Below are 23,992 nucleotides of genomic sequence, written 5' to 3' on the forward strand. Positions count from 1 at the left end.
GTACTTATATTAAAGTCATTTTCTTTATGGCTTATTAATTAGCAATACTTATTTTAACTGATTTTATTATCTTTTTTATTGAATATTTTAATACGATGTCATCAACCATCTCATATTTTGTGTTATTTTCTTACAAAACACCTTAGTTATATAGTTGTATCTTATAGGACTAAAAAAATATTTGAAGTACAAGTCATATGTTTTGTATGAAGACTTTTCGGAAAAAAACCCGAAAAAACCGAATAACCCTAGAAAACTCAATGTTGAAAAACCCAAATTGTATTGGTTTGGTTTGGTTTATAAATTTAAAAACCCGACGCAATTGGTTTGATTTGGTATTTGAAAAATTCGAACCAACCCGATCCATGTACACCCGTAATTAGAATAATACATTTACTCTATCAGTTACGAAACTTTTGGTTTCGAACCATTATTTGCAGTTTTCTAGGCAAGAGCAATTTAATACTTCGAAACAGGGAGTATCAATCTCAACAACAACATAATGGTGCGAACATGATGGGTACTCAAATTCAAAGAAAGGCTGAGCAGAAAACCCAAGCAGGCGTTTAGAGGTGTTGCGGATGCGATGAAGGTAAAATAATATAGATGAATACGTTCTTAGTTTAACTTTCTCTTTCATTGTTATTGTCACAATTGTTTTTTAAAGTTTCAATAAAGCTCAATAACGTGATATCGGTCAGTGGCGGAGTCAAAATTTTCATCTACGGGGTTCAAAAATATGAAGAAGTAAATACACGTAGAAGCCAAGGTGGTTCAACGTCTAATATATATACATAAAAAAATAATTTTAACCTTGTATATACACTGTAATTTTTCGAACCCCCTGGAGCCTACCTAGCTCCGCCCCTAATACCGGCAGAGGCGAATGTAAAGTATTGGTATCGAGTTCATTTGAACTAGTACACTTTTAGGGCGGAGCATAAATTTATGTGTAAAAATTTACGAAAATGGAAACAAATTAGTAATAGATATGAAGCCACAAACATACAATGGGTTCAATGCTAAAACCTTAAAGGATGTTATTGAATCCATATTGCTTAAATCCTGGATTCGCATCTAGATATCGATATCAATATCAATAAACTATGTTATATATAATATAAATTATGTTAGGGTTATAAATGTTGTTATTGTGATTATTGGTGTTGTTGGAATTATCGGGATGTACTCTTTATTTTCTCAACCATGCACGTTTTCTGTCTTGCAAGATTAAAAGTTGTAATGAGCCGACCAAGAGGATTATTCTCTTTTTTCCTATCTTAGGTCTGAATTGAGATACTTTGGCCCTTTTCCTGTTTTGGATGAGTTTTCAGGTAAGTTTCTCCCCTTCTCTCTTCTTTGGTATGATACGTATTAAATTTGATGGCATTTTTCCAAAGGAAATAATCAATTGTTCTTTTAATGGAATAATTATTGTTTTCCTCTGAATTCGAATATAGTGATGAGACTATATATATTTTGAAGGTTCCATTTAGAAATAATGAGAAAGAGATGCTTAAAGAAAGAAATAGCATGCAAGATTTATCAAGTTCAAGTCCCCACACGTCAATATTTCTTGGTTGCCACTTTTCACGGTTCAAGAAAATCTTTAATTTATGTCTGAAATATATGAATTTTGGTGGGAATGGATATGGTTATCAAAATTCTATATATCGGTCCCAAAAGATATGGTAGATTTATAACGTCACAATGCATGATATATTGTTTGCAATAGAAATCTCATCTGTACGGACATGGAGGAGTTGATTAACATTTTTTCCGGTAATTACTTTCAACAGTTTTAAAAAGATAGATGGTTGTACTGCATATTAATTACGTCATTTGTGGATTTCTACTATGCTTTTTTAGTATTGTATCTATATTATTAGTGATTGTTGGGTTAATGGCCTTCTATAGAGTTGTTCATTTTGATATGTAGCACCAGTAGGGTGTGCCACTTTTTTTATTATTATACATTTTTGAAAAAGTGGAGAGTATTCGCAAGATCTTCTTCTCATATAATAAAGATAAAAAATGAAGAATACTTGCAAAATAACAAATTAAATTAACCATTGATTTATTGGGCCATATATAAAATCAGAATTATATTCCAAAATAGCCCTAAGTTTTGTATTTGTGCGTAATTAAATAAGATTTTCACGATCACGCGAATCGTGGTCAAGTTACTAGTTATAACATAAAACATAAACAATCACTCCTTTGTTTTGCTATTATAATCTTGATTAGGTTCCAGATCAGCTATCTAGTTAATCATTTAATTGCTTGATTGGATTAAGACAAATTACAAGATGACCAACAAATACAAAACTACGGTTCATTGTAATTTTCTCTCAAAACAGATCAGGAACCTAGTATGGGAAGTTAGTTTGGTAAAATAAAAAAATATCATACCAAAACTAACTGCCTCTAAATCGAAAGTAGTCGAGTAATATTACAAATATTCAGTAAATGATGACAAGACTTTTATGATATTGAAACAATGAAGAGAGGCATATAAATTGAAGGTATTGTTTTATACAATTCAGACTTGTCACTTCGTACTTCCATTTGCACTTTTTCTCTTTCAAAAACTTGCATTTTTAATTAATGGAACTAGTGATTATACTATTTAAAACAATGGCCTTCGTTTATCTGTTTACCGCTATGTCATACATAATTTGTTTATTTGGAAAAGAAAATGAAAATGGCATAACAATGGCATTCTATATGGTGAGTAATATCAGTTAACATGCTATGAAGCTATAACCCATGCGGTAATTACGAACTGTAAAAGCAAAACAGCTATAATTCGACTTTTGAGATAGAAAGTTCAGAGACAGCTAATCAATCAATGCCAGAAAGTTTCATAGGCTAACATGTTTACAAGCTAGTGAAATAGAGAAGGAGAATAGGCAATTATCTAATTATCTAAGGAATATCAGACTCAAACCACTATTTATGAACCTTTGTTCTGTTCAAAGCTCGAACTCCTACGAATTAATTGCATGACTGCATACAGAAAAAACCAAAAATGGAACACAAAATGTCTCCATGTACAGAACTAGACGAACTTTCTCCGAACTGGTGAGAAAAAGCTTTACTGCTGACTTCACTTTCTACCGCTAGTTCCAATTCTTGGCTTGCCTTTAACCTCAGACTCCTGGCATACATGGATTGTTTATAGCTGTAAACACTAATATACTTTCTTTTTCTTTCGTTTGGGGATTGATGAGTATATATGGTTCAAACATTAAGTAACGATAAAGAAACCTAGGGTTCAGTTCTTGATCGAAAAAGAAACCAAGGGTTCAGTTGATGGAATATACCTGTGGGAAGTGCAAGAAAATGTTTGTTTTTGCAGTTGATGGATTATGATTTTCTGCACCCTTGCTCCAATCATAACAAACCTATACACAAAATCGGATAAACAAATTGAAAACTGAAGTAAATTTGCATGCAAGACAGAGAAAATCAGAAACTTCAGTGACAATAAGACATTAGCAGATTCGAGAATTATGGGAAAAAGAGAAACAAAAAGGGCACATTCTGCATTTATGCTGGCAAGGAAAAAGCTACGCTGGAACTGGGGTAAGTATCCTACAAATGGTTTTCATAGTGTCACAGAGAACACACCCTTGAGAAAGGGTAAGCGTGCACAACAAAATATATTCACAGTAAAGGCTCTACTGAACAAAAGTAACCAAAAACATACCGCATATGCATAGATTGAGCCATCATGGTTGAACGCGCTGCAAGGTATCGGCTGGCTGCATCTTGACATTGCCTAAAGGAAACACACATAGAAAAGTAACAATGGGAGATGCCAAAAGTTGGAGCTGCTATAAATGTCAAATATAAAATATTCTTGTCTTGACATGCTATGACGAATAAGAAGCTAGTGTCAAAACATAATAGCGTTCCTAGCGTTATCGAAAAGCATGCTAGTGTTCCATTTGATATCACTATTTGATTAACACAGATTTTTGTTGTTAAACTTGATAATGACATGTATTTATAGTAATGATTGAAAAGCAGTTCGATAGAGAAAATATATATCCAAGGTTAAAAATACAGAGAGAAAGAGAGGGTCGCAAACAAACAACTGTCTTAACATGTTCTAATTTGTTGTTCTTTTTGTTTATATTTTTCTCTTTCACTTGTAACTCCATACATAAACAATTTGGAGAACGCCATAGAAGTTTCTTCAAGAGGAACGCAGTTTGGATCTTAAGCAATAAAAGGTACCTGAGGACTCTTAACATAATTGTTTTCTCATAGATAAAAAACCCACAAGTAGTATTTCCTTTACTTCACGAATGACTGTCTGCTAAAATTTATGGGTCACCCGTCACCCTGATGGAAACTTTAAAGTAATAAATTTGCAATCTGGCGTGCACTAAAGAAAGTGGTACAGTTGATGTGTACCAAATAATCGGAAGATTCGAGAAATCCTAGAAACTCCTACACTGAAAAACCTAATATTCAGAAAGGTCTATGTCGGCCAAGTAAGGTCTTATAGAGCAATCCTCTTTTGCAACATGACAGTTTTTATTTTGTCATAATCAAATGAATGAATATACAACAAATGAAAAGAGATATTTGGTTTTTAATGTTCAGAAACTAGGATACTCTAAACAAAGAAAGATGCTTTATCAATTCATGCATTTAATGCTTTATCAATTACATGCATTTAAATGCATGCCAATTCCATTCATAAAGAATACATGCTAGAAATCATATAACGCAAAGAAAATGACTGAACTTTTTAGAGATTAACACATAAAAGGATCAAGGGTACCTTAAGCCTCTGTTTGCTATCTTTGTCCCAAAAGTTGAAGGAACCATCAGATCCGGCAGTTGCAAATGTTCCATGTGTCTGGGTGAGGCAGAAGTAACACATGACAAATGAGTTGAAGTAGCAATATTAGTAGCATTTAGCAATAGTATAAAGTCTATTGGACAATGACAACTTCCTCGAAGACCAACTTTAAGAAGCTAGTCCCGTGTAGTATTTATCAACACAAGCTTACTATATACTTTCAGGTCTCTTGCTCTTACACTTAGCAGTTCACCTTGCTCCACCTAAACTAAGAATACCAGTCTGAAGGTAAGGATAACTGAAATGGCACAATCATAAAGCTTCTAGATTTTAATTACCCAAGACCAGAAATGTATATGCACCATATATTGGTTCTTCTAACAAAAACTTGCTAAAAAGGGTCAACACAGCAGTTAACTGGCAATTTCTCTTTGTCAACACTATATCCACCAGACATTATTAAGAAAAAAAAGATATGAGAGACAGCTACACATCCTCTACCTCCCAAAAGATGCAACATTAGAAGACAGAGAGCAAAGTTTATAGAGAATGCGGACTGCAATGAATAAAAATATCTTACAGGATGGAAATTCAGAGAGTTGACTGAGTAAATTTCGTTGCCCTCCCTGTGGCATTTGAATGTGAAGTTTTTACTTTGTTGCGAATCATCAAGATGGTGCACACCAACCCGTCCTTCAATAGAGCCAACCTAAATATAGGATGTATAATATTAAAAAAAGATACGTGTCTCAATGAATCTAGAACCTAGATGCATCTGATATGTATTCAGAACATCAGAATATAAGGAATTATTTAAAGACCACATGTAGGAATGTAAATAAGCTATAACCATAGGGAAACAGTTCAAGAATGCCTAGGACAGTAAAACCCAAATGCAACATAAAACTCCTTTTCAGAAAATAACTAAAGCAGATTCAATATTTTAAGTATCTTTTCTTAAGGAGGAAGATTCAGTAGAAGTGTCTTTAAACATCACAATGCATAAGTAAGGTGGGAATTGGTCCTCTTTCCATTATCTCGATTACGACATTGGATCAGCCTGTAACATTTATTAGTTTTTCCTTTCTTGGACTTTGTAATGTAAGATCCAAAATGCTTTACAAACAACAGATCTACAAGAGTTCAGTTCACTGTTGATAGAAAGCTTCCTTGGTTGCTTCTCTCAGACTGTAATTCAAGAAAGTCCAATCATTCCGTCCATCACCCGCTCCCCCAAAACAAAATACCACTGGAAAAGACAGAAAAGGTGAAACGGGAAAAAGAAAGTTTATTAGAGAGAGGTCAAAGCAGTTTGAAGAACTGGGACTGTCTCATAATAGCTAGCCATTGAAAAAAGAAAGCCCACGTAAGGATGAAGTGCTTGGGCAGATAAAGAAACTATAGCGAGCATCACAGAGAGAGACTTTGCAATATCCGCTTGCATCTCCCAATTTAGTAGAACCCAACTAAGAGATTTACCTCCTTCTCGAGGCAGCACAAGTGGACTAAAACTTTGAGGAATAGTCTGATTTTGCTGATTTGAGTATGTTAACAATTATTCAAACACGACGCAAGTCTCGTGTAATAAATGGTATCTTATGCAGATCAATTCCAGTCTCCAGCGGAAGAAACTATGTAAGACCACTGTCATCATAAGGAAAGGACCTTGACTCTCTAAGTCAAAAGTCTTGGCAGAGCTTGCCAAAACAAAGGTAATAACACTCTTTTAGACTGTCTCTTTATTTGTTCATCTTTAGTTTGATATAAGAAGGAATTTGTATCAGCTCAAAATATTAAGCTCTGAGATCATTCTCCTAATACTCTGGCAGTTGTATTAGGTGGGAAAAAAGTAAGAGACTGAGCAATTTAACATAGCATACGAAAGAAGGTATTAGATCATGCAACAAAACTACACTATAAAATAGCTACTCACCAGGAACCCTTGTTGATCAGGGAAGGCAGCTAAACACCGAGTTTGATACTTTAAGGGTGAGAGTATTCTCTTGAACTCAGTCTGTAACAAGTTTAAGGAAATATAAGCTTTTAGCAATCAGAAGGAAATGCTAGTAATATGTGGATGCTGCAGAATGATTACTACTTGAATATCCAACAGCAGCAAAAATTCTGCATGTATAAACTTGGCTTTCCCACTTTTTCTCTAAAATCTAATGAAAAATATATGTAGTATGCTTAAGTTTTCTCGATCTTTCCTTTTTTGGATTAGCGATTAGTGAGAGTAAAAAGAAAATCATGGACCAAAACCTATGAAATTGATGTTATTAACATTATAAATCTTTATTTTGGTTAACATGCAAGCCTTCAACTTTAAATTTTCTGAACTAAATATGCACTCTCAAAAGGTTTTACTAATATGAGAAACTTTCATCAAATGTAGAAGGTTTGGATAATTAACAATTGGTTTAATATTATACCATATATTACCAGTTTTATCACTCTATCCATAGATTGACCAGGCACCTACAACTCCTTAGGCCCATGAAATAAAGAAAATAGTTGGCTGCCAAAATTGTAGAAACACCAAGACTTGACAAACTAGTCTCTCCAGTAAAATCATAAAGAACAGACGAAAAACTGTAGCAATAAACCGCAAGTGCTGGACTGTACGTTTAGGGCAGTTAATATCTTCGTATAGTCCCCTAAAAATGTTTGCCTCTTGTCCTTATTCTACAATTTGCAGGTTGAAGTAGTGGAAGCTGGAAGATTCGTGGAGGAATTGCCAAGATTGGGAGGTGGAAAGATAAATGGCATTGACAAGCAGTTTGCAGGAGGTAAAACAATGCACTCCGACAGTTGATAAAATGAGATTGATTGGTGAAAAAAAAAAAGGCCTTTTTGCTGCTCAAGCTTATCAACAAAACTTGATCAATTCTGGGAAACAAAGTAGCTTGCTTCAGTTGGACAGCTTTGCTGAGGCTTGCTTTACCCAAGAGAATCTAAAACGAAGAGGGGGATTTCTGTTGAATAGGTGTTACACATGTAAAGCAGAGATGAGACTCCAAGAATCTACTTCCGTTGTGTCTTGTGGAAAGAATGTCTTGGATATCTTCTCGAGTCTATATGCCTAGAGTGTATTATGCCTTACACTCATAGAGATGCATATGTAGTTGGTGCGGGTGGAAGGTGAGCAAATCGATTAGAAGAATATGTATCATACTATTCCAGGCAGCATTCTGTGAACCTCCCCGAAGGACAATCAGAGATCTCACGAAGGAGTAATTTACCCCCACTCCCTCTTTGAAAACCAAATTTTTAATTTAGGTATTTTTGGTGTAAATCCACATATGTAAATGGTATAGATGATCTTTTGGATTTGATTAGCTCCGTAAGCTTTGCACAAGGGCTTCAGTTTGGCCTTTTAACCACTGCATCTTCAGGATGCATCGTTTTTAAAAATAAATCTTGATTTTTCTTTCCAAAGAAAACATGACATTAATGCACAAAAATGGTTGCACAAAAGCACTTAATCTTTATTAAAGAAACTTCATAAAGCTGTCTTATAAACAACAAATTGCTTATTTAGGAGTTGAGGACAAATAAAAAGGCAATAACATCAGAAAAAATATCCACTACACTATAAAATATATTTATAATGAAGACATCACATAATAATAGTACAGTATGTATTGCCAGCCAACAACAACATACCCAGTGTAATCCCACAAGTGGGGAACAATAACAATTAGCTAAGATAATGATTAACCTAATTGCTAACAGGTACAAAATCTAGCTGCAAAATTCTGTCGAATGACCTGAATAATTCCATCAAACATGAGGAGTAATACCTGAGGATTCTGCAAATTGAATACTATAACATTTCTATCAGCTGTGCCAGCAACCATCAGAGGATGTTTCACTGTAAGTGCATAGCAGCGGTCAGGAAGTTGTTGGACATGTGCGGGATTTGGCTGTCTCAAATCCCAATACCTGCAAGAAAATTGTGCCCAAGATTACAATGCTAAATACCAAGTTCATTACAGAATCCAAAGGAAATATTAACATGTGAACCCCAAAAAAAGGAACCTTACAGAAAGCGGACACTTGATTGACTATATATAGAGAGTAATGACCTAGTATGCAGGAAGCGAAATGAAATCCCCACCCTAGAAAGATGCACTAAAAAGGGCAGCCCGGTGCACAAAGCATCCCACGTTCTCTAAGCTTATGCTTACTATTTTGAGTAAATTAACGCCAAAAGCTTATGATTTACTACATGAATCATCTTTTCGACTAACAAAACAATATTATTGTTGATTTGGTATTAATGACTAAGATTGAGATGTTGATTTGATATTGATGATTAAGATTGATAGCTTAATTTTAGGAATATATTGTATTGATGTGAATGATTAGGAATTGATTGTGTAATATTGTCTTTCCTTATTTAGTCTTAGAACTCATGTATAAGTACCCATTCTTATGGATTGTATATTCATTCAGAAATACAAGAAGCCCTTTCTTCTTGCTAAAAATCTTCATGGTATCAGAGCCATTGCTGCCTTTTTGAGGTGAGTTTTCTCCCTCGCAGCACTAGGGTTCCGTGTTTTATCAAAGAGGTCGAGTTTTTCTCTCTCTTTGTGGCTGTCCGCACAAAAAACTCCTCTCGTTCAGTTCGTTTCTGGATTATTTTTCTCTGTTGGGTCGCTGGAACATTCTGAGCCTATCCCTATCAGTTTTGATTTTTTTTCCGATCACCGGAATTAGAATTCCGGCGTGGCAGCCAACTTTCCGGCGATTTTTTTCTGGAATTTTTTTTTTTTCAGTTCTCGGGTCATAGGCCTATTCTAACCCTTCCCATCCAGATAATATGGGTGACACTACTTCTGGAGAGACTTTGTCTCAAGATGAAGTTCAATATCTTCGTCGTCTTCTGAACAAACTTGGCTCTTCTAATGTTGCTAGCCCCAATTATGTGCAGTCAGGTATTGTTTTTAATGCTCAGCTTAATTGTTGGATTATTGATTCTGGTGCGAATAGACACATGACAGGCTCTTCTAAAGGCCTTCAAAATTACTCTCCTAGTCCCAAAGGAGATTATGTCAGAATAGCCAATGGCTCCCTAACCCCTGTCTCTGGAACAGGTTCAATCTTTTGTACTCCTGATATTACCTTATCATCCATTCTTCATGTGCCTGATTTTCCTATTAACCTATTATCTGTTAGCGCTATCACCAAAGAACTAAACTGTAGTGTCAGATTCTTTCCTGATTATTGTGTTTTTGAAGACCTTCATACAGGGAAGAAGACTGGCAGTGGTAGATTGCATGATGGCTTATATTTGATCGATGGAACTCGAGACTCTGGTCAGGCCTTTTTTGTAGGAAATAAGGATGTCAACCGAGAAATAATACAGTGGCATAGACGGTTGGGACACCCATCTTTTTTTGCTTTAAAAAGTTATACCCTGGTTTATTTTCTAGAACTGAGTTTGAATCTTTGTCTTGTGATGCATGTGAATATGCCAAGCACACTAAAAACTCTTATCCTCTGAGTGACAATAAAAGCACAATTCCCTTTTCGACTATTCATTCTGATGTCTGGGGTCCTACTCAAACACTTTCTTTGTCTGGTAGTCGATGGTTTGTTACTTTTATCGATTGTTGCACTCGAATGACATGGGTATATCTGTTAAAATCCAAAAGTGAAGTTTTCTCCTGTTTTAAGTCATTTCATAAGATGATTTGTACTCAGTTTGAGGCTAAGATAAAGATATTTCGAGCTGACAATGGCACAGAATACATAGATAAAACTTTTGGAGCTTACTTGGAGTCTTTTGGGATAATGCATCAAACTAGTTGTCCTTATACTAGTGCACAAAATGAGGTGCTGAAAGAAAAAATAGGCATTTGTTAGAAGTAGCAAGATCCCTTTTGTTTACTATGAATCTGCTGAAGCCTTACTGGGGGGATGCCATTCTAGTAGCTGCCTACCTTATCAATAGAATGCCACTTAAAACTCTTAATTTCCGGAGTCCTTTAGAAGCTTTAAAGGGTAAAAATGACTATACTGTTCCTCCAAAGATATTTGGGTGTGTTTGCTTTGTTCACGCTAGGAACTCTGGGAAACTTGAACCTAGAGCTCTTAAATGTGTTTTTATTGGGTATTCTCCAACACAAAAAGGGTACAAATGTTATCACCCTCCTTCTAGGAGATTCTTTGTCAGTATGGATGTTACCTTTCGGGAATCTGAGCCCTATTTCAGTATTACACCATCACCTTTTCAGGGGGAGAATTATAAGGAAGAAGAGATGGTTTTTCCTAGTTCTATTGTTGAAACTACTGCCACAAGGGAAAGTGAAATTGGAGAAAGAATTCAGGGGGAGACTATTGAAACTACTGCCATAAGAGAAAGTGAAAGAATTCAGGGAGAGACTGTTGGGCGTTTGGATAGGCCTGATTTGATTACCTACTCAAGGAGAAATAGAGCAGAAGAAGCCATCATGCAACCTGCCGAAGCCGAACCTTCTTCTTCTGGTGAATTATCTATACTTCCTAATGAGTTAGATTTGCCTATTGCTCACAGGAAAGGAGTCAGATCTTGCACTCAACACCCTTTATCTAACTTTGTTTCCTATAATTCTTTATCGCCATCCTATAGAGCCTTTTCCTTGTCTATTTCTTCTGTGTCTATTCCCCAGAATTGGAGGGAAGCTTTTGTAGATTCTAAGTGGAAGCAAGCTATGATGGAAGAAATGAAGGCCTTATCAAAGAATGAGACTTGGGAACTTGTCGCATCACCACCAGACAAGAAGTTGGTTGGTTGCAAATGGGTCTTCACTGTAAAACATAAAGTTGATGGTTCCATTGAAAGGTTCAAAGCAAGATTGGTGGCTAAAGGATTCACTCAGACTTTTGGAGTGGATTATCAAGAGACATTTGCTCCTGTTGCAAAAATGAATACTATTAGAATTCTTCTATCTTGTGCAGCTAATCTTGACTGGGACTTGCAACAGTTTAATGTGAAGAATGCATTTCTTCATGGAGACTTAGAAGAAGAGGTGTACATGGAGATTCCTCCTGGTTTTGGTACTGAACAAAGTCAAGGAAAGGTATGCAGACTGAAGAAAGCCTTGTACGGATTGAAGCAATCTCCTAGAGCTTGGTTTGACAGATTCTATAAAGCAATGATCTCCTTTGGTTACCAACAAAGCAATGCGGATCACACCCTCTTTATACGACATTTAAAGGGTAAACTCACTCTTCTCATAGTTTATGTTGATGACATAGTAATGACAGGAGATGACAAAGAGGAGATGACCCGATTGAAGAAGTTGTTGGCACAGGAATTTGAGATCAAGGATCTAGGAAAATTGCAGTACTTCTTGGGAATTGAAGTTGCTAGATAGAGGAATCTTTATTTCTCAAAGAAAGTATATTCTGGATCTCTTGAAAGAAACAGGTATGACAGGTTGCAAACCATCAGAATCACCCATTGAAAGCAATCACAAACTACAAAGCGGAGTTAAGAAGTCAGTTGATAAAGAGAGATATCAGAGGCTAGTTGGAAGACTCATTTATCTCTCTCACACTAGACCAGACATAGCCTATTCAGTCAATTTATGCATGATCCTCGAGATCCTCATATGCAAGCTGTCTTTCACATTTGCGGTATCTGAAGTCTGCTCCAGGAAAAGGTCTACTTTACTCCGGACATGGTCACCTCCAAATAGAAGCCTTTACCGATGCAGATTGAGCTGGGTCTTTAGATGACAGAAGGTCTACATCCGATTATTGTACACTCGTAGGAGGAAACTTGGTCACTTGGAGAAGCAAGAAGCAAAGTGTAGTTGCTAGATCAAGTGCGGAGGCAGAATATAGAGCTATGGCCCAGGGTGTTTGCGAACTTTTGTGGTTACAAAAGTTACTAGAAGAATTGAGATTGTCTGAAAAAAGGAAACTTTCCTTGTATTGTGACAACAAGGCTGCAATCAGTATAGCTCGAAATCCAGTCCAGCATGACCGAACAAAGCACGTTGAAATTGATCGACACTTCATCAAAGAAAAAGTCACAGGTGGTGTCTTGAGTTTATTCCACGTGTCATCAGAAAAACAACTAGCTGATGTGTTTACTAAAGGCCTCAACAAACGGACTTTTCATACACTGGTTTGCAAGTTGGGCATGTGCGACATCTTTGCACCAACTTGAGAGGGAGTGTTGATTTGGTATTAATGACTAAGATTGAGATGTTGATTTGATATTGATGATTAAGATTGATAGCTTAATTTTAGGAATATATTGTATTGATGTGAATGATTAGGAATTGATTGTGTAATATTGTCTTTCCTTATTTAGTCTTAGAACTCATGTATAAGTACCCATTCTTATGGATTGTATATTCATTCAGAAATACAAGAAGCCCTTTCTTCTTGCTAAAAATCTTCAATTATGAAACACCAATTCTCCAGTCACCCACAGAAATAATAAAGTTAGTGGTACTAAGGCTTCACTTGTTTTCACTTAATAAGGATATGAATCTGAATCATTCAGGTCTCAGTCCGTTAAGTGCATTTTTTTAAACATCTTAGTAGAACTGAATAAATCAGATATGTACCAAAGTTTTAACACCATTTAGACCTTAAAAATACACATTTTTTTCTCTCTCAAAAGTCTCCGTCTTTTTCTTATCGCAGAATTCACGCTTTGCCATCTCTCTCTTCCAACTATCAACCAGTCAACCAATCTTCTCCTCTTGAACTGGCAGGATATCAATTCCTGGCTGGCTATTCGAGATTCTCCAGTCATGATTCCGTATTTTAGTGGCAGCTTTCAGTTTTGAGGTTAGGGTTTAACAAGACCCCTTCTGAAATATGATTTGAGAAGATCAGTGGCTAAAATAGGAGACATCAGTAAAATTGCAGGTTTGGATGGGGTGGGTTAATTTCAATACAAAGGAGAGTTACTTCTTTGGTGGTGGCAGCAGCTAAACATTTCTCCAATCTATTGTTGCAGAATTGTTTAATTTTTCCATCACCTCATATCTTCCGAGTTCCGACTATGTTGCAATTGTAATTGTGAGTATTTCAGGTTTGTTGAGAAGTCTTATGTTACTTGGTGACTGAGGAGTGACATATGCCCAGTATAATTATATAGAAGTGATCATTTTCAAACCAGATTTGGGTAACTGCATTTCTAAGCAGTGAAATTCATCTGTTCAAATGATAAACTTTTTCTATTTCAAGTTATGATTTTCCCGATTATTGACATAATATTTAATTTCCTTTTTATTTGAATTGTATATTTATTATGTTTAAATATAGACAATTTACACAAATTCAGTCATTCAGATGCTGAAATAACAAAGGGAGACTTAATAGATATACCCTTCGGCCATCTAGTTTACCAAACATGGCCGAAGTATACACTACCTATACTCTTCGGCAGTATAGGTAGGTATATATATTATATATGTATAGGTATGTACAGTATAGGTATGTACAGTATATGTATATTTAGTATAAACTATACACTACCTATACACGTGTACATATTTTGTAAACTAGATGGCCGAATGGTATTTCGCTGTAATTTTCCCAAAAACAACACTCTTAATCATTTGGTGTTCAGATCTAATCTAAAAACAACATCTTAACGTTCAGAAGTATATTAAGATTCAGCCATCTTAATTTTAATAAAAACAATGGCCCCTAAGACGGATATTTTTGAGAAATGTGATATGCAGCAAATTCATCTTCAAATTCTACTTACCTCAGAGTCTTATCCCAGCTTCCTGTGACCAAGAGACTCATCTCTGGGATCCAAGCCAAGTCCTTGATGGGAAGGTCATGCATGCCTACTGTTACAGGTTGACTACCAGATAACGGCCACATTTTCACTTGCTTGTCACAACCTCCAGAGAAGACAGTTGTCCCATCATCCTTCCAAGCTGAGCACAAAACCTGCCAGAAATAGATTGTACAGCTAATAAATCCAAGGCATACTTCAAGATCAGTAAATTTACCAGCAAAATGCCAATATATTACCGGTTGTTCATGTGATATAGCGGCCTTGGGTACAGTTCCAATGTTGGTTCCACTTCCCATTACTTCCCAACATCGTACCTAGAAAAGCTCACAGAATAAGATTGATTTCCAGTTCCATTTAACAAACAAAACCATCTAGAAATAGAAGAGAGGCAGTTGTACCTGAATATTATTTCCCCCCTCTTCCCAGTCCTAAAATCTTACTCCCTCTGTCCCAAAAAGATTGTCCTCCTTTCCTTTTTAGTCTGTCCCAAAAAGATTATCCCCTTTCTATATTTACAAACAATTTAACTTTATGAGATGATTTATAACCACACAAATATCTAAGGCTTGTTTTGGACCACACATTTCAAAAGTCTTCCTTTATTTCTTAAACTTTGTGCCAAGTCAAAAGAGGACAATCTTTTTGGGACGGGGGAGTACTAAGTATTAATGAACCAATATGTAGTTTAACTACCTCGATAATTCCTCCATGTCTAAGACCCACCATTCAACAGACAAAAAGAAAACTTCTAAGAAAAAACTTCAAAACGTCTTTGTCTCTGTACTGTACCCTACTCCACCTTTTAGCCCATTACCTCATATTTTGATTGAAAAATCATTTAGAGTATTATCCTAGTTTGAGGTTTTAGCAACTACACTAATGAGCAATTAAAAATTATTTAATTATCGCATACATATTAGGAGGGGTAAGTGGGTTAACGGAGCGTCTAGGTTGAGAGTAGGTTCTTGGAACATTGGGACGTTAACGGGGAAGTCCATAGAGCTAGTTAAGATTCTTAAGAAGAGGAAGATTAATATAGCTTGTGTCCAAGAGACCAAATGGGTAGGTCCTAAAGCTAAGGAGGTAAACGGGTATAAGTTGTGGTTCTCTGGTAGGTCGAAGTATAGAAATGGGGTAGGCATTTTAGTAGATAGTGAATTAAGGGATCAGGTGGTAGAGGTTAGGAGAGCCACTGATAGGATGATGTCGATTAAGGTGGTCGTTGAAGGGCTCACTTTGAACATTATTAGTGCATATGCGCCGCAAGCGGGCTTAGGCGAGGAGGAGAAGAGGCGCTTTTGGGAGGATTTGGACGAGTTAGTGGGAGGCATACCGCCTACGGAGAAGCTATTCGTGGGAGGTGATTTCAATGGGCACATCCGGCCTATTTCGAGAGGTTATGATGATGTGCATAGAGGTTTTAGCTTCGGGGATAGGAATGGAGGAGGAGTCTCACTTTTGGATTTTGCAAGAGCTTTTGGGTTGGTGATAGCCAATTCGAGTTTCCCAAAGAAGGAGGAGCACTTGATAACCTTCCGTAGTTCGGTGGCTAAGACTTAGATAGACTTTTTACTCCTTAGGAAGGATGATAAAGATATGTGCAAAGACTGTAAGGTCATTCCGAGCGACTACCTTACAACCCGACATAAGCTCTTGGTGATGGATTTAGGGATCAAGATGACGAGGAAGAAGAGGGTCGTGGATGACCGACCTAGGATCAGATGGGGGAGTTTGACAACGACTAGTGCCCTGGAGATGGAAGAGAAATTGAAGGATATGGGGGCCTGGGATAGTAGTGGGGATGCGACCAGTATGTGGGATAGGACGGCTAGTTGCATTAGGGTGGTAGCAAGGGAAGTGTTGGGGGGTCTCGACAGGTAGTCGTGGTCAACATTGAGGGAACTGGTGGTGGAATGGAGAAGTTCAAGGGAAGGTGGAAGCAAAGAAGGTGGTGTATGTGAAGTTGATAGAAAGCAAGGATGAGGTGGAGAAGTGGACGAATAAGGAACTTTATAAGATGGCGAGGAAGGAGGCGAAGTTGGCGATTTCGACGGCAAAAACGGCAGCTTTTGAACGCCTTTATGCTGAACTAGAGGAGAAAGGAGGGGATCAGAAATTGTTCAGGCTAGCCAAGGCGAGAGAGAGAAAGGCACGTGATGTGGATCAAGTGAAGTGCATCAAGGACGAGCATGTCAAAGTATTGGTAGAGGAGACTCTCATTAGATGGAGATGGCAGTCATACTTCTACAAACTCTTGAATGAAGAAGGGACAGAGACATTGTGTTGGGAGATTTAGAGCATATCACGATTTTGGGTATTGCAGGAGTATTAAGGTTGAGGAGGTTAAGGGTGTTGTTCGTATGATGCGCAAGGGAAGAGCGACCGGACCTGACGAGATTCCTGGGGAATTTTGGAAGAGCGCGGGCCCGGCAGGTTTGGAGTGGCTGACTAGGTCGTTTAATGTCATCTTTAAGACGGCAATGATGCCCGAAGAATGGAGGTCGAGTGTAATGATCCCTCTATACAAGAACAAGGGAGATATCCAGAGTTGCAACAACTATAGAGGTATCAAGCTGCTAAACCATACTATGAAAGTGTGGGAAAGGCTAGTGGAGATGAGGGTGAGGAGAGGCGTGTCTATTTCAGAGAACCAGTTCGGATTCATGCCGGGACGCTCAACTACAGAAGCCATCCATCTTGTGAGGAGACTGGTGGAGCAGTATAGGGAGAGGAAGAGGGACTTACACATGATATTCATCGACCTAGAAAAGGCTTACGATAAAGTTCCAAGAGAGATCCTTTGGAGATGCTTGGAGGCTAAAGGTGTACCTGTGGCGTACATTAGGATGATCAAGGACATGTATTTTTTTTTTGATTAAGCACCGGGTGTCCGGGTCTCTTAGAGCCCCGACTAATCCCGGGGGTGCACAGGCCCTCGGCAAGGAGTTTCCCGCAAGTGCACCACGGTTAATTCAGGTTTTACCCAGTCCGATGGCCCTCAGAAATTGTTTGCACCCAGTGGGTTTCGAACTTGAGACCTTGAAAGGGAGCACCCCAAGGCTCAAGTCAATTGCCACCAGGCCAACCCCTGAGGGTTATGATCAAGGACATGTATGAGGGAGCCAAAACCAGGGTAAGGACAGTAGGAGAAGACTCAAAGCACTTTCCAGTTGTGATGGGGTTGCATCAAGGATCAGCTCTTAGTCCGTTTTTATTTGCCTTGGCAATGGATAGATTGACGCGGCAAATTCAAGGTGAGGTGTCATGGTGTATGCTTTTCGCGGATGATATAGTCCTGATCGACGAGACTCGTAGCGGAGTTAACGCTAAGCTGGAGGGTTGGAGACATACTCTGGAGTCTAAAGAGTTTAAGTTGAGTAGAACCAAGACAGAGTACTTAGAGTGCAAGTTCAGTGAAGCACCTCAGGAGGCTGGGTTGGAAGTGAGGCTTGGTACCCAGGCCATCCAGAAGAAAAGTAGTTTCAAGTATCTTGGGTCTATTATGCAAGGCAGCGGGGAGATTGACGATGATGTCACACATCGTATTGGGGCAGGGTGGACGAAATGGAGGCTTGCTTCCGGAGTGCTATGTGACAAGAAGGTGCCACCACAACTTAAGGGAAAGTTCTACAAAGTGGTGGTCAGACCGACTATGTTGTATGGGGTGGAGTGTTTGCCAGTTAAGATCTCTCACGTTCAAAAGATGAAAGTTGCCGAGATGAGAATGTTGAGATGGACGTGTGGCCACACCAGGAGTGACAGGATTAGGAATGAGGATATTCGGGACAAGGTGGGAGTGGCCTCGGTGGAAGACAAGATGCGACAAGCGAGATTGAGATGGTTTGGGCATGTGAAGAAGAGAGACACAGATGCCCCAGTGCGGAGGTGTGAGAGGTTGGCCATGGATGGTTTCAAACGAGGAAGGGGTAGGCCGAAGAAGTATTGGGGAGAGGTAATTAGACACGACATGGCGCAGTTACAGCTTACCGAGAACATAACCTTAGATAGGAGGGTTTGGAGGACCCAGATTAGGGTAGAAGGCTAGTAGATAGTCTCGTTATCCTTCCTTATTAGTAGTCGCATTATCGCAGTATAATTTCTTGTGCTCTGATTTCTGCTATTATCTGTTATTTCCTGTGCTTTGATTATCCTATGTTATCTGTGTCGCTTGCGTTATTTCATTTCCATATCGCTTTGAATCTCTTAGCCTTATCTGACCTCTTTTTATGCTTTTTATTGAGCCGAGGGTCTTTCGGAAACAGTCGTCCTACCTTGGTAGGAGTAAGGTCTGCGTACACTCTGCCCTCCCCAGACCCCACGTTGTGGGATTTCACTGGTTGTTGTTGTTGTTGTATACATATTAGATCCAAAATTGGAGTTATCTACACAAGTAAGAGACTAAAAAGTTCTATTAACTTTTCTAATAATATGTAAACAACCTATTTGGACAGAATACAAACATGGATTGCTGATTAGAGAGCCTTGAAAGCTTATCAAACGTTTTTCATGCTCAAAAACTAATATCAATCAACTACACCTCAATCCCAGTCAATTCAGTTCAGCTATATGAATCATTTAGCTATTTTCCGGTCTATTCAAGTCCATTTCTTTCCAATACTAAATCATTTATCTTTAAAGGCAAATTAGGGTTATTTAAATTTCACAGTTATCTCTTCTCAAAAAGTATTAAGACGCAAAAAAACTCTAGAGATGGGGAAAATAATAACGGAAAGCAAACCTGGTTATCCCATGAACTAGCAACCAGAAGATTAGCCTTCGGACTGAAGCAGAGGCTTGATACAGAATCAGCAGGAGGTTGTTGAACCTTTTGGAATACATTACCCAAAATGTTAGATACAAATTTCATGCATGAAAAACAACAACAACATACCCAGTGTAATCCCACAAGTGGGGTCTGGGGAAGGTAGGATGTACGCAGACCTTACCCCTACCTTTGTGGGGTAGAGAGGTTGTTTCCAATAGACCCTCTGCTCAAAAGAAGTGTAATCAAAGCAGGATAGAAAGAAATAACAAAGCAAACTAGGTAACCCGGTAGTAGTAAAATGGAAGAATAAGATACTATGCGTATACTAGGTAAGGCTACTAAACAAGGAGAAGATGAGAAGAGGAGACTAGCTCCCAGCCACTCCACGTGAAAATACTACTCCCTCTGTCCCAATTGATGTGATACAGTTCGGATTTCGAGAGTCAAACTTCTTTATTTTGACAGTGAATTAGGAGATGCAAGAGGGCATATGAATAAATCGAAGTCAATGATTTTCTTGTTTGACTCTCAGAAAACAAAGAATATCACATAAATTGGGACAGAGGGAGTATGCAACACTCGGCTACCTACTATCCTTCTACCCTAATCCTTGACCTCTATACACAAATTTCAAATTTTAAGCATGAGAAAAGAAAAAAATCCTCAAAACTAAAACAACCAAGATATCACTAGTTTCTAGAACAGAAAATTTCCCATTTAACTTCAACAACTAAAACTTCGTACACAACTGATTTTCAGTACTAATCCGAAAACACATTCCAATTTATATACACATATCATGAAACTTTACCCAAAAAAAAAAACCTATAAATAACAATTATACAACAAACTGAGACAGAGAAACTTTTAAAAGCAGATAAAAATTGGAATAAATTAAACAAAAATTGACGAAACAATACCTCAGTAGACTTGTTAGGATTTGTATTCGCAGCAGTAGCGCCACCAAATATCGACATTGAAGTTTCTTATGCTAGCTACAATGAACAAACAAAACCAAAAGTTTTAAAAAAAAATGGATGAAGAATTCAGAATAAAAATACCACAAATCCACTTGAAATAACAATGTCTTACTGATAAAGAAAAACTCTAGTATTTGATTGAGACTCGTATAGTTTTTACAGAGGATTAAAAGCTAGCTTATATAATGAAAGATTTGAGCGTACAGTATACGCAGGCTTTAGTGTTTTTGCCGACTGTTGCCTCGGCTCCTATTTTTGGTCTCTCCTAAATTCAAGTCATACGTCCAGACACAGAAAAAAATAGTTATGGGTGTGTTTGGTAGTAAGGAGTTTTTTAGAAAATAAGTGGCATTTTTACTTATTTTTTATTATTTTGAGCCCGTTAGTTGTTTTCAGTTTTTTTGAGTGTTTGACTGACCAGCTTATAAGTCATTTTGTGCTTAAAATAAGCCTAAAAAATAATTGGGCCCGTTTGGCTTAACTTATCTAAAGCAGCTTATAAGTTGAAAACAGCTTATAAGCCAAAAAAACATAAGTTGGGCTACCCCAACTTATTTTTTTCAGCTTATAAGCTGCTTTTTTTAAGCCCATCCAAATAGGTTCTTAGTAAGGAAGTAAAAAACTATTACTTCCTGCGGTTCAAAATAAGTGTGCACATAGTAGGCGTTATGCCATAGAAATCAAAAACTTTTTCACTTTTTTTGGAAATTTGGAGTTGGAGTTGTATTTGGCCATAATTTTTGAAATCGTATTTTTTTTGTTGAAATGTAGTTGTTGTTTTAGTTGTAAAAAAAGTAAAAATTTTGAAAAATAAGTTTTTCTTGTCTTTCAAATTCCGGAATACAACTTCAAGTTGTATTTGAAATTTTCATGGCCAAACGCTGATTCCGAAAAAAAGTGAAAAAAAATTCCGGAAAAAAGTGAATAATTCTTATAGCCAAACGGGCCTTTAGTATAACACGTTGTGCTTTCGAAGTATGGTTTGACTTGTAAAATAGGCATATAATGGAACCAAGATGGGAAGTGCTTTGAAAACCTATAAAAGGTAAACGAAGAGTTTTGGGCATATTAAAGTTGGAATTTACGCAACTGACCATGTTTTCAAGTGAACTTTCACAAGGCCTCACTTCAAGCGGGCATAACCCCCTTATTCGTTGGGAATTTGGAAAAACTTCCTTGAAATGAAAGTTGTAGCCCTTTGAAATGCCTTTTCATCCATACGAGGACTGGGCCAAACGGATCCCTATACAAAAAGTTATGCCCATTTTACTGAAAACATTACAGCTGGTTCGGCACCCTTGCGTCACAAGGGTGGCGCAAGCCAAAGCCTCTTCTGAAATTTTTTTGCTCTTGTGTGGCACCCTTGCGATTTCGTATTTTACAAGTATCCAAGGTCGATGTTTATTTTTCCAACTTTTCCAAGTACGAAAAACGTTCTAGAGAGAGGTAGAACTCGCCCAAGGCCTCAAGAACCCTTCAAGTTAGAGTTTTAATGGTGTTTTAAAGTTGATTCCAACACTCCAATACTCTTATTAACAAGATTAAACCTTAAGAATCTTCATTTTGGACAAGAAACCCTAGAATCTGAAATTCAAGATTTGGGTATCAATGTCACGACCCAATTTCACTAAGTCGTGCAGGCACCTACCTTTCCCACCTCGGTAGGCGAACCTTTAACTCAACACTCAAAATTTAGAGAAAATAGCGGAAGAAAGAAAAATAACGAAGTCTCAAAAATATAATATAAATAAGTGCGTAAGTAAAAGAAATCCACCCCAGTATCTGGTCTGGTCATACAAGAGCATCTAACTAAATACTACAAGTCTGAAAAATAATAATACATCAATAGTCTCAAAATCATGTTTTAGAACGGAAAACAAGACATAATAATAGAAAGAGCCTTCGGGCAGAGAACGTCCTCATGCTCACCCTGAAGAGATTCGAATCAACAGTCCTCGAATATCAGCCACGAGGGGTAGAAGTAGATTTATCTAGGTACTCTACATTCATAAAAGAATGCAGCAAGTGCAGGTCAGTACAAACAACAAGTATTGGTAGGTATCATAGGTTGTCCTCAGTTAGCTAACATATATACAGAAAGTGAATGAAAGATAGGCATGCTCACAATCAAGTACAAGTATAATTCAGTCCTATCAATACCTATGAAGTCCTCAAGTATCAACAATTCAGATGAGTATTCAAACCATCAGCTACCAACAAGGTTCCATAACTGATCAAGTCTATAGTGAAGTACATAAACCCGAGTGTTCCCAGCCTCATCATATCTGATCAAGCCTATTGTTAAGCATCTAATATCAAGTGTTCCAAGTAGTCATCATAACCGGTCAAATATTCAATAAAGTATCCGATCAAGTATCCACAACACAATAACAATCCAATCACAGTGATGATAATAAGTGCAATGCCATGCAATGATATGGATGATATGAATGCAAGGCCATATATCAATACCGTGTACACACATGCCTCGAGCGAAACATCACGTCTCGACGATCATGACCCATGGGGGACCTGCGAAGTTCATATACTATGTCGCTCCATAACACACAGCCTAGAAACGACCTTTCCACCTTTCACGCCTGCCAACCATCCCATATCACACAGCATAGACCATTAGTATAAAACCTCCCAAGTATTTCAAAAACAGCATAGGCCACATCGTCACCCTCATCTATACATATTATAGATGAGTGTTCTATGTATGATTCAAGTATGCAGATTACAACAACAAGATCTTTTATCAACGCTCATTCCGCTCCGGTAAATGACCTCGGATCAAACGGACTCTCATCTCTCTTTCACGATCTCCGGCAAAGACCTCGGAGGCTACACTCTCTCACTTATCATCATCAGTATCATAACTATACAATATTAATGTATCGCGGAAATGAGTATGAATACGATGCAATGTAATATCAACAACCAATCCAATCCCAAACAGTACCACACAGGGCATACAAGTAATATCAATGATAAGGCTACACAATAAGCCACAATGGAATCACAATTCTCATCCCTAGTCTCAATTAAGTATAGCACCGCAATATCATAGTCATGATATATCACTAGTCACAAATACCCAATGTCTCAACATAGCAACGAGCCAATAAGTAAATAGATCAAGGTAAGTCAATAGCACAACGAGGTGGCCAGCCCCCAAATCATACAACTAGGCCTAACCTAAGTCAATATCCAACCCAACTTCGTACCCGAAGGTTTACATGTTTTCTCCAACACAAACTAACTATACATATGCTTCGCTAATCGAAGTCTAACTAGAAAGTAAGTCGTAACCTACCTGAAAGGTCGAACAACAAACTCGAAGTGTCAATCGTGCGCCTTGCCCTTTCGTTGTGCCTCAAGGTAATGAAAGTCTAGCCATATCCGAATATAGGATTATAATCTAGAAGAATTATCATTCAAACCTTACTTCTATTCAAGTCCCAAATCCTAACCCATGGAATGGGGGTTTATGAACTAGAAAGGAGAAATTAGGGATTCTAAGCTTAAACCTGAAATTCACACTCTATGTGATCAATTCCCATCAATTAGAAGTTATATTAACTCATGAAATACTCAAATTCAGATTCTAGGTGAAACCCCCAATTTTGGGTATAAACCCTAACTTTAAATCTCATAAATTG

At 37.6% G+C, this 23,992-nt stretch overlaps 1 protein-coding gene across 2 annotated transcripts; it reads right to left on the bottom strand.

The window, feature by feature from the left end:
• Positions 1 to 2,841: 2,841 nt before the first annotated feature.
• LOC132606407 (protein RAE1-like) lies at positions 2,842 to 20,613 on the bottom strand. Of its 2 annotated transcripts, none has more exons than XM_060319892.1 (12): positions 20,440 to 20,613; positions 20,268 to 20,342; positions 19,321 to 19,407; positions 14,819 to 14,896; positions 14,544 to 14,734; positions 8,623 to 8,764; positions 6,753 to 6,833; positions 5,400 to 5,528; positions 4,799 to 4,876; positions 3,713 to 3,784; positions 3,327 to 3,407; positions 2,842 to 3,160 (listed from the first exon to the last, which is right to left on the bottom strand). In XM_060319892.1, the coding sequence occupies exons 2-12, from the start codon at positions 20,322 to 20,324 to the stop codon at positions 3,110 to 3,112; spliced, it is 1,047 nt and encodes a 348-aa protein (XP_060175875.1). In that variant the 5' UTR covers positions 20,325 to 20,342; positions 20,440 to 20,613; the 3' UTR covers positions 2,842 to 3,109. The 2 variants fall into 2 exon arrangements, with proteins under 2 accessions (XP_060175875.1, XP_060175876.1); XM_060319893.1 differs by having other exon boundaries at positions 20,532 to 20,599.
• Positions 20,614 to 23,992: the final 3,379 nt, after the last annotated feature.

Source organism: Lycium barbarum, chromosome 8 (genome assembly GCF_019175385.1).
Source record: "Lycium barbarum isolate Lr01 chromosome 8, ASM1917538v2, whole genome shotgun sequence".
Taxonomy (NCBI): domain Eukaryota; kingdom Viridiplantae; phylum Streptophyta; class Magnoliopsida; order Solanales; family Solanaceae; genus Lycium; species Lycium barbarum.

What these genes read in the sequence shown, in the direction of transcription:
- LOC132606407 (XM_060319892.1), bottom strand. Translation starts at nt 20,324, where the DNA reads ATGTCGATATTTGGTGGCGCTACTGCTGCGAATACAAATCCTAACAAG. An exon ending in TCAATTTGCAGAATCCTCAG is followed by an intron (nt 6,834 to 8,622) that starts GTATTACTCCTC and finishes AACTTGTTACAG; the next exon opens with ACTGAGTTCAAGAGAATACT. An exon ending in GCTCAATCTATGCATATGCG is followed by an intron (nt 3,408 to 3,712) that starts GTATGTTTTTGG and finishes TTTTGTGTATAG; the next exon opens with GTTTGTTATGATTGGAGCAA.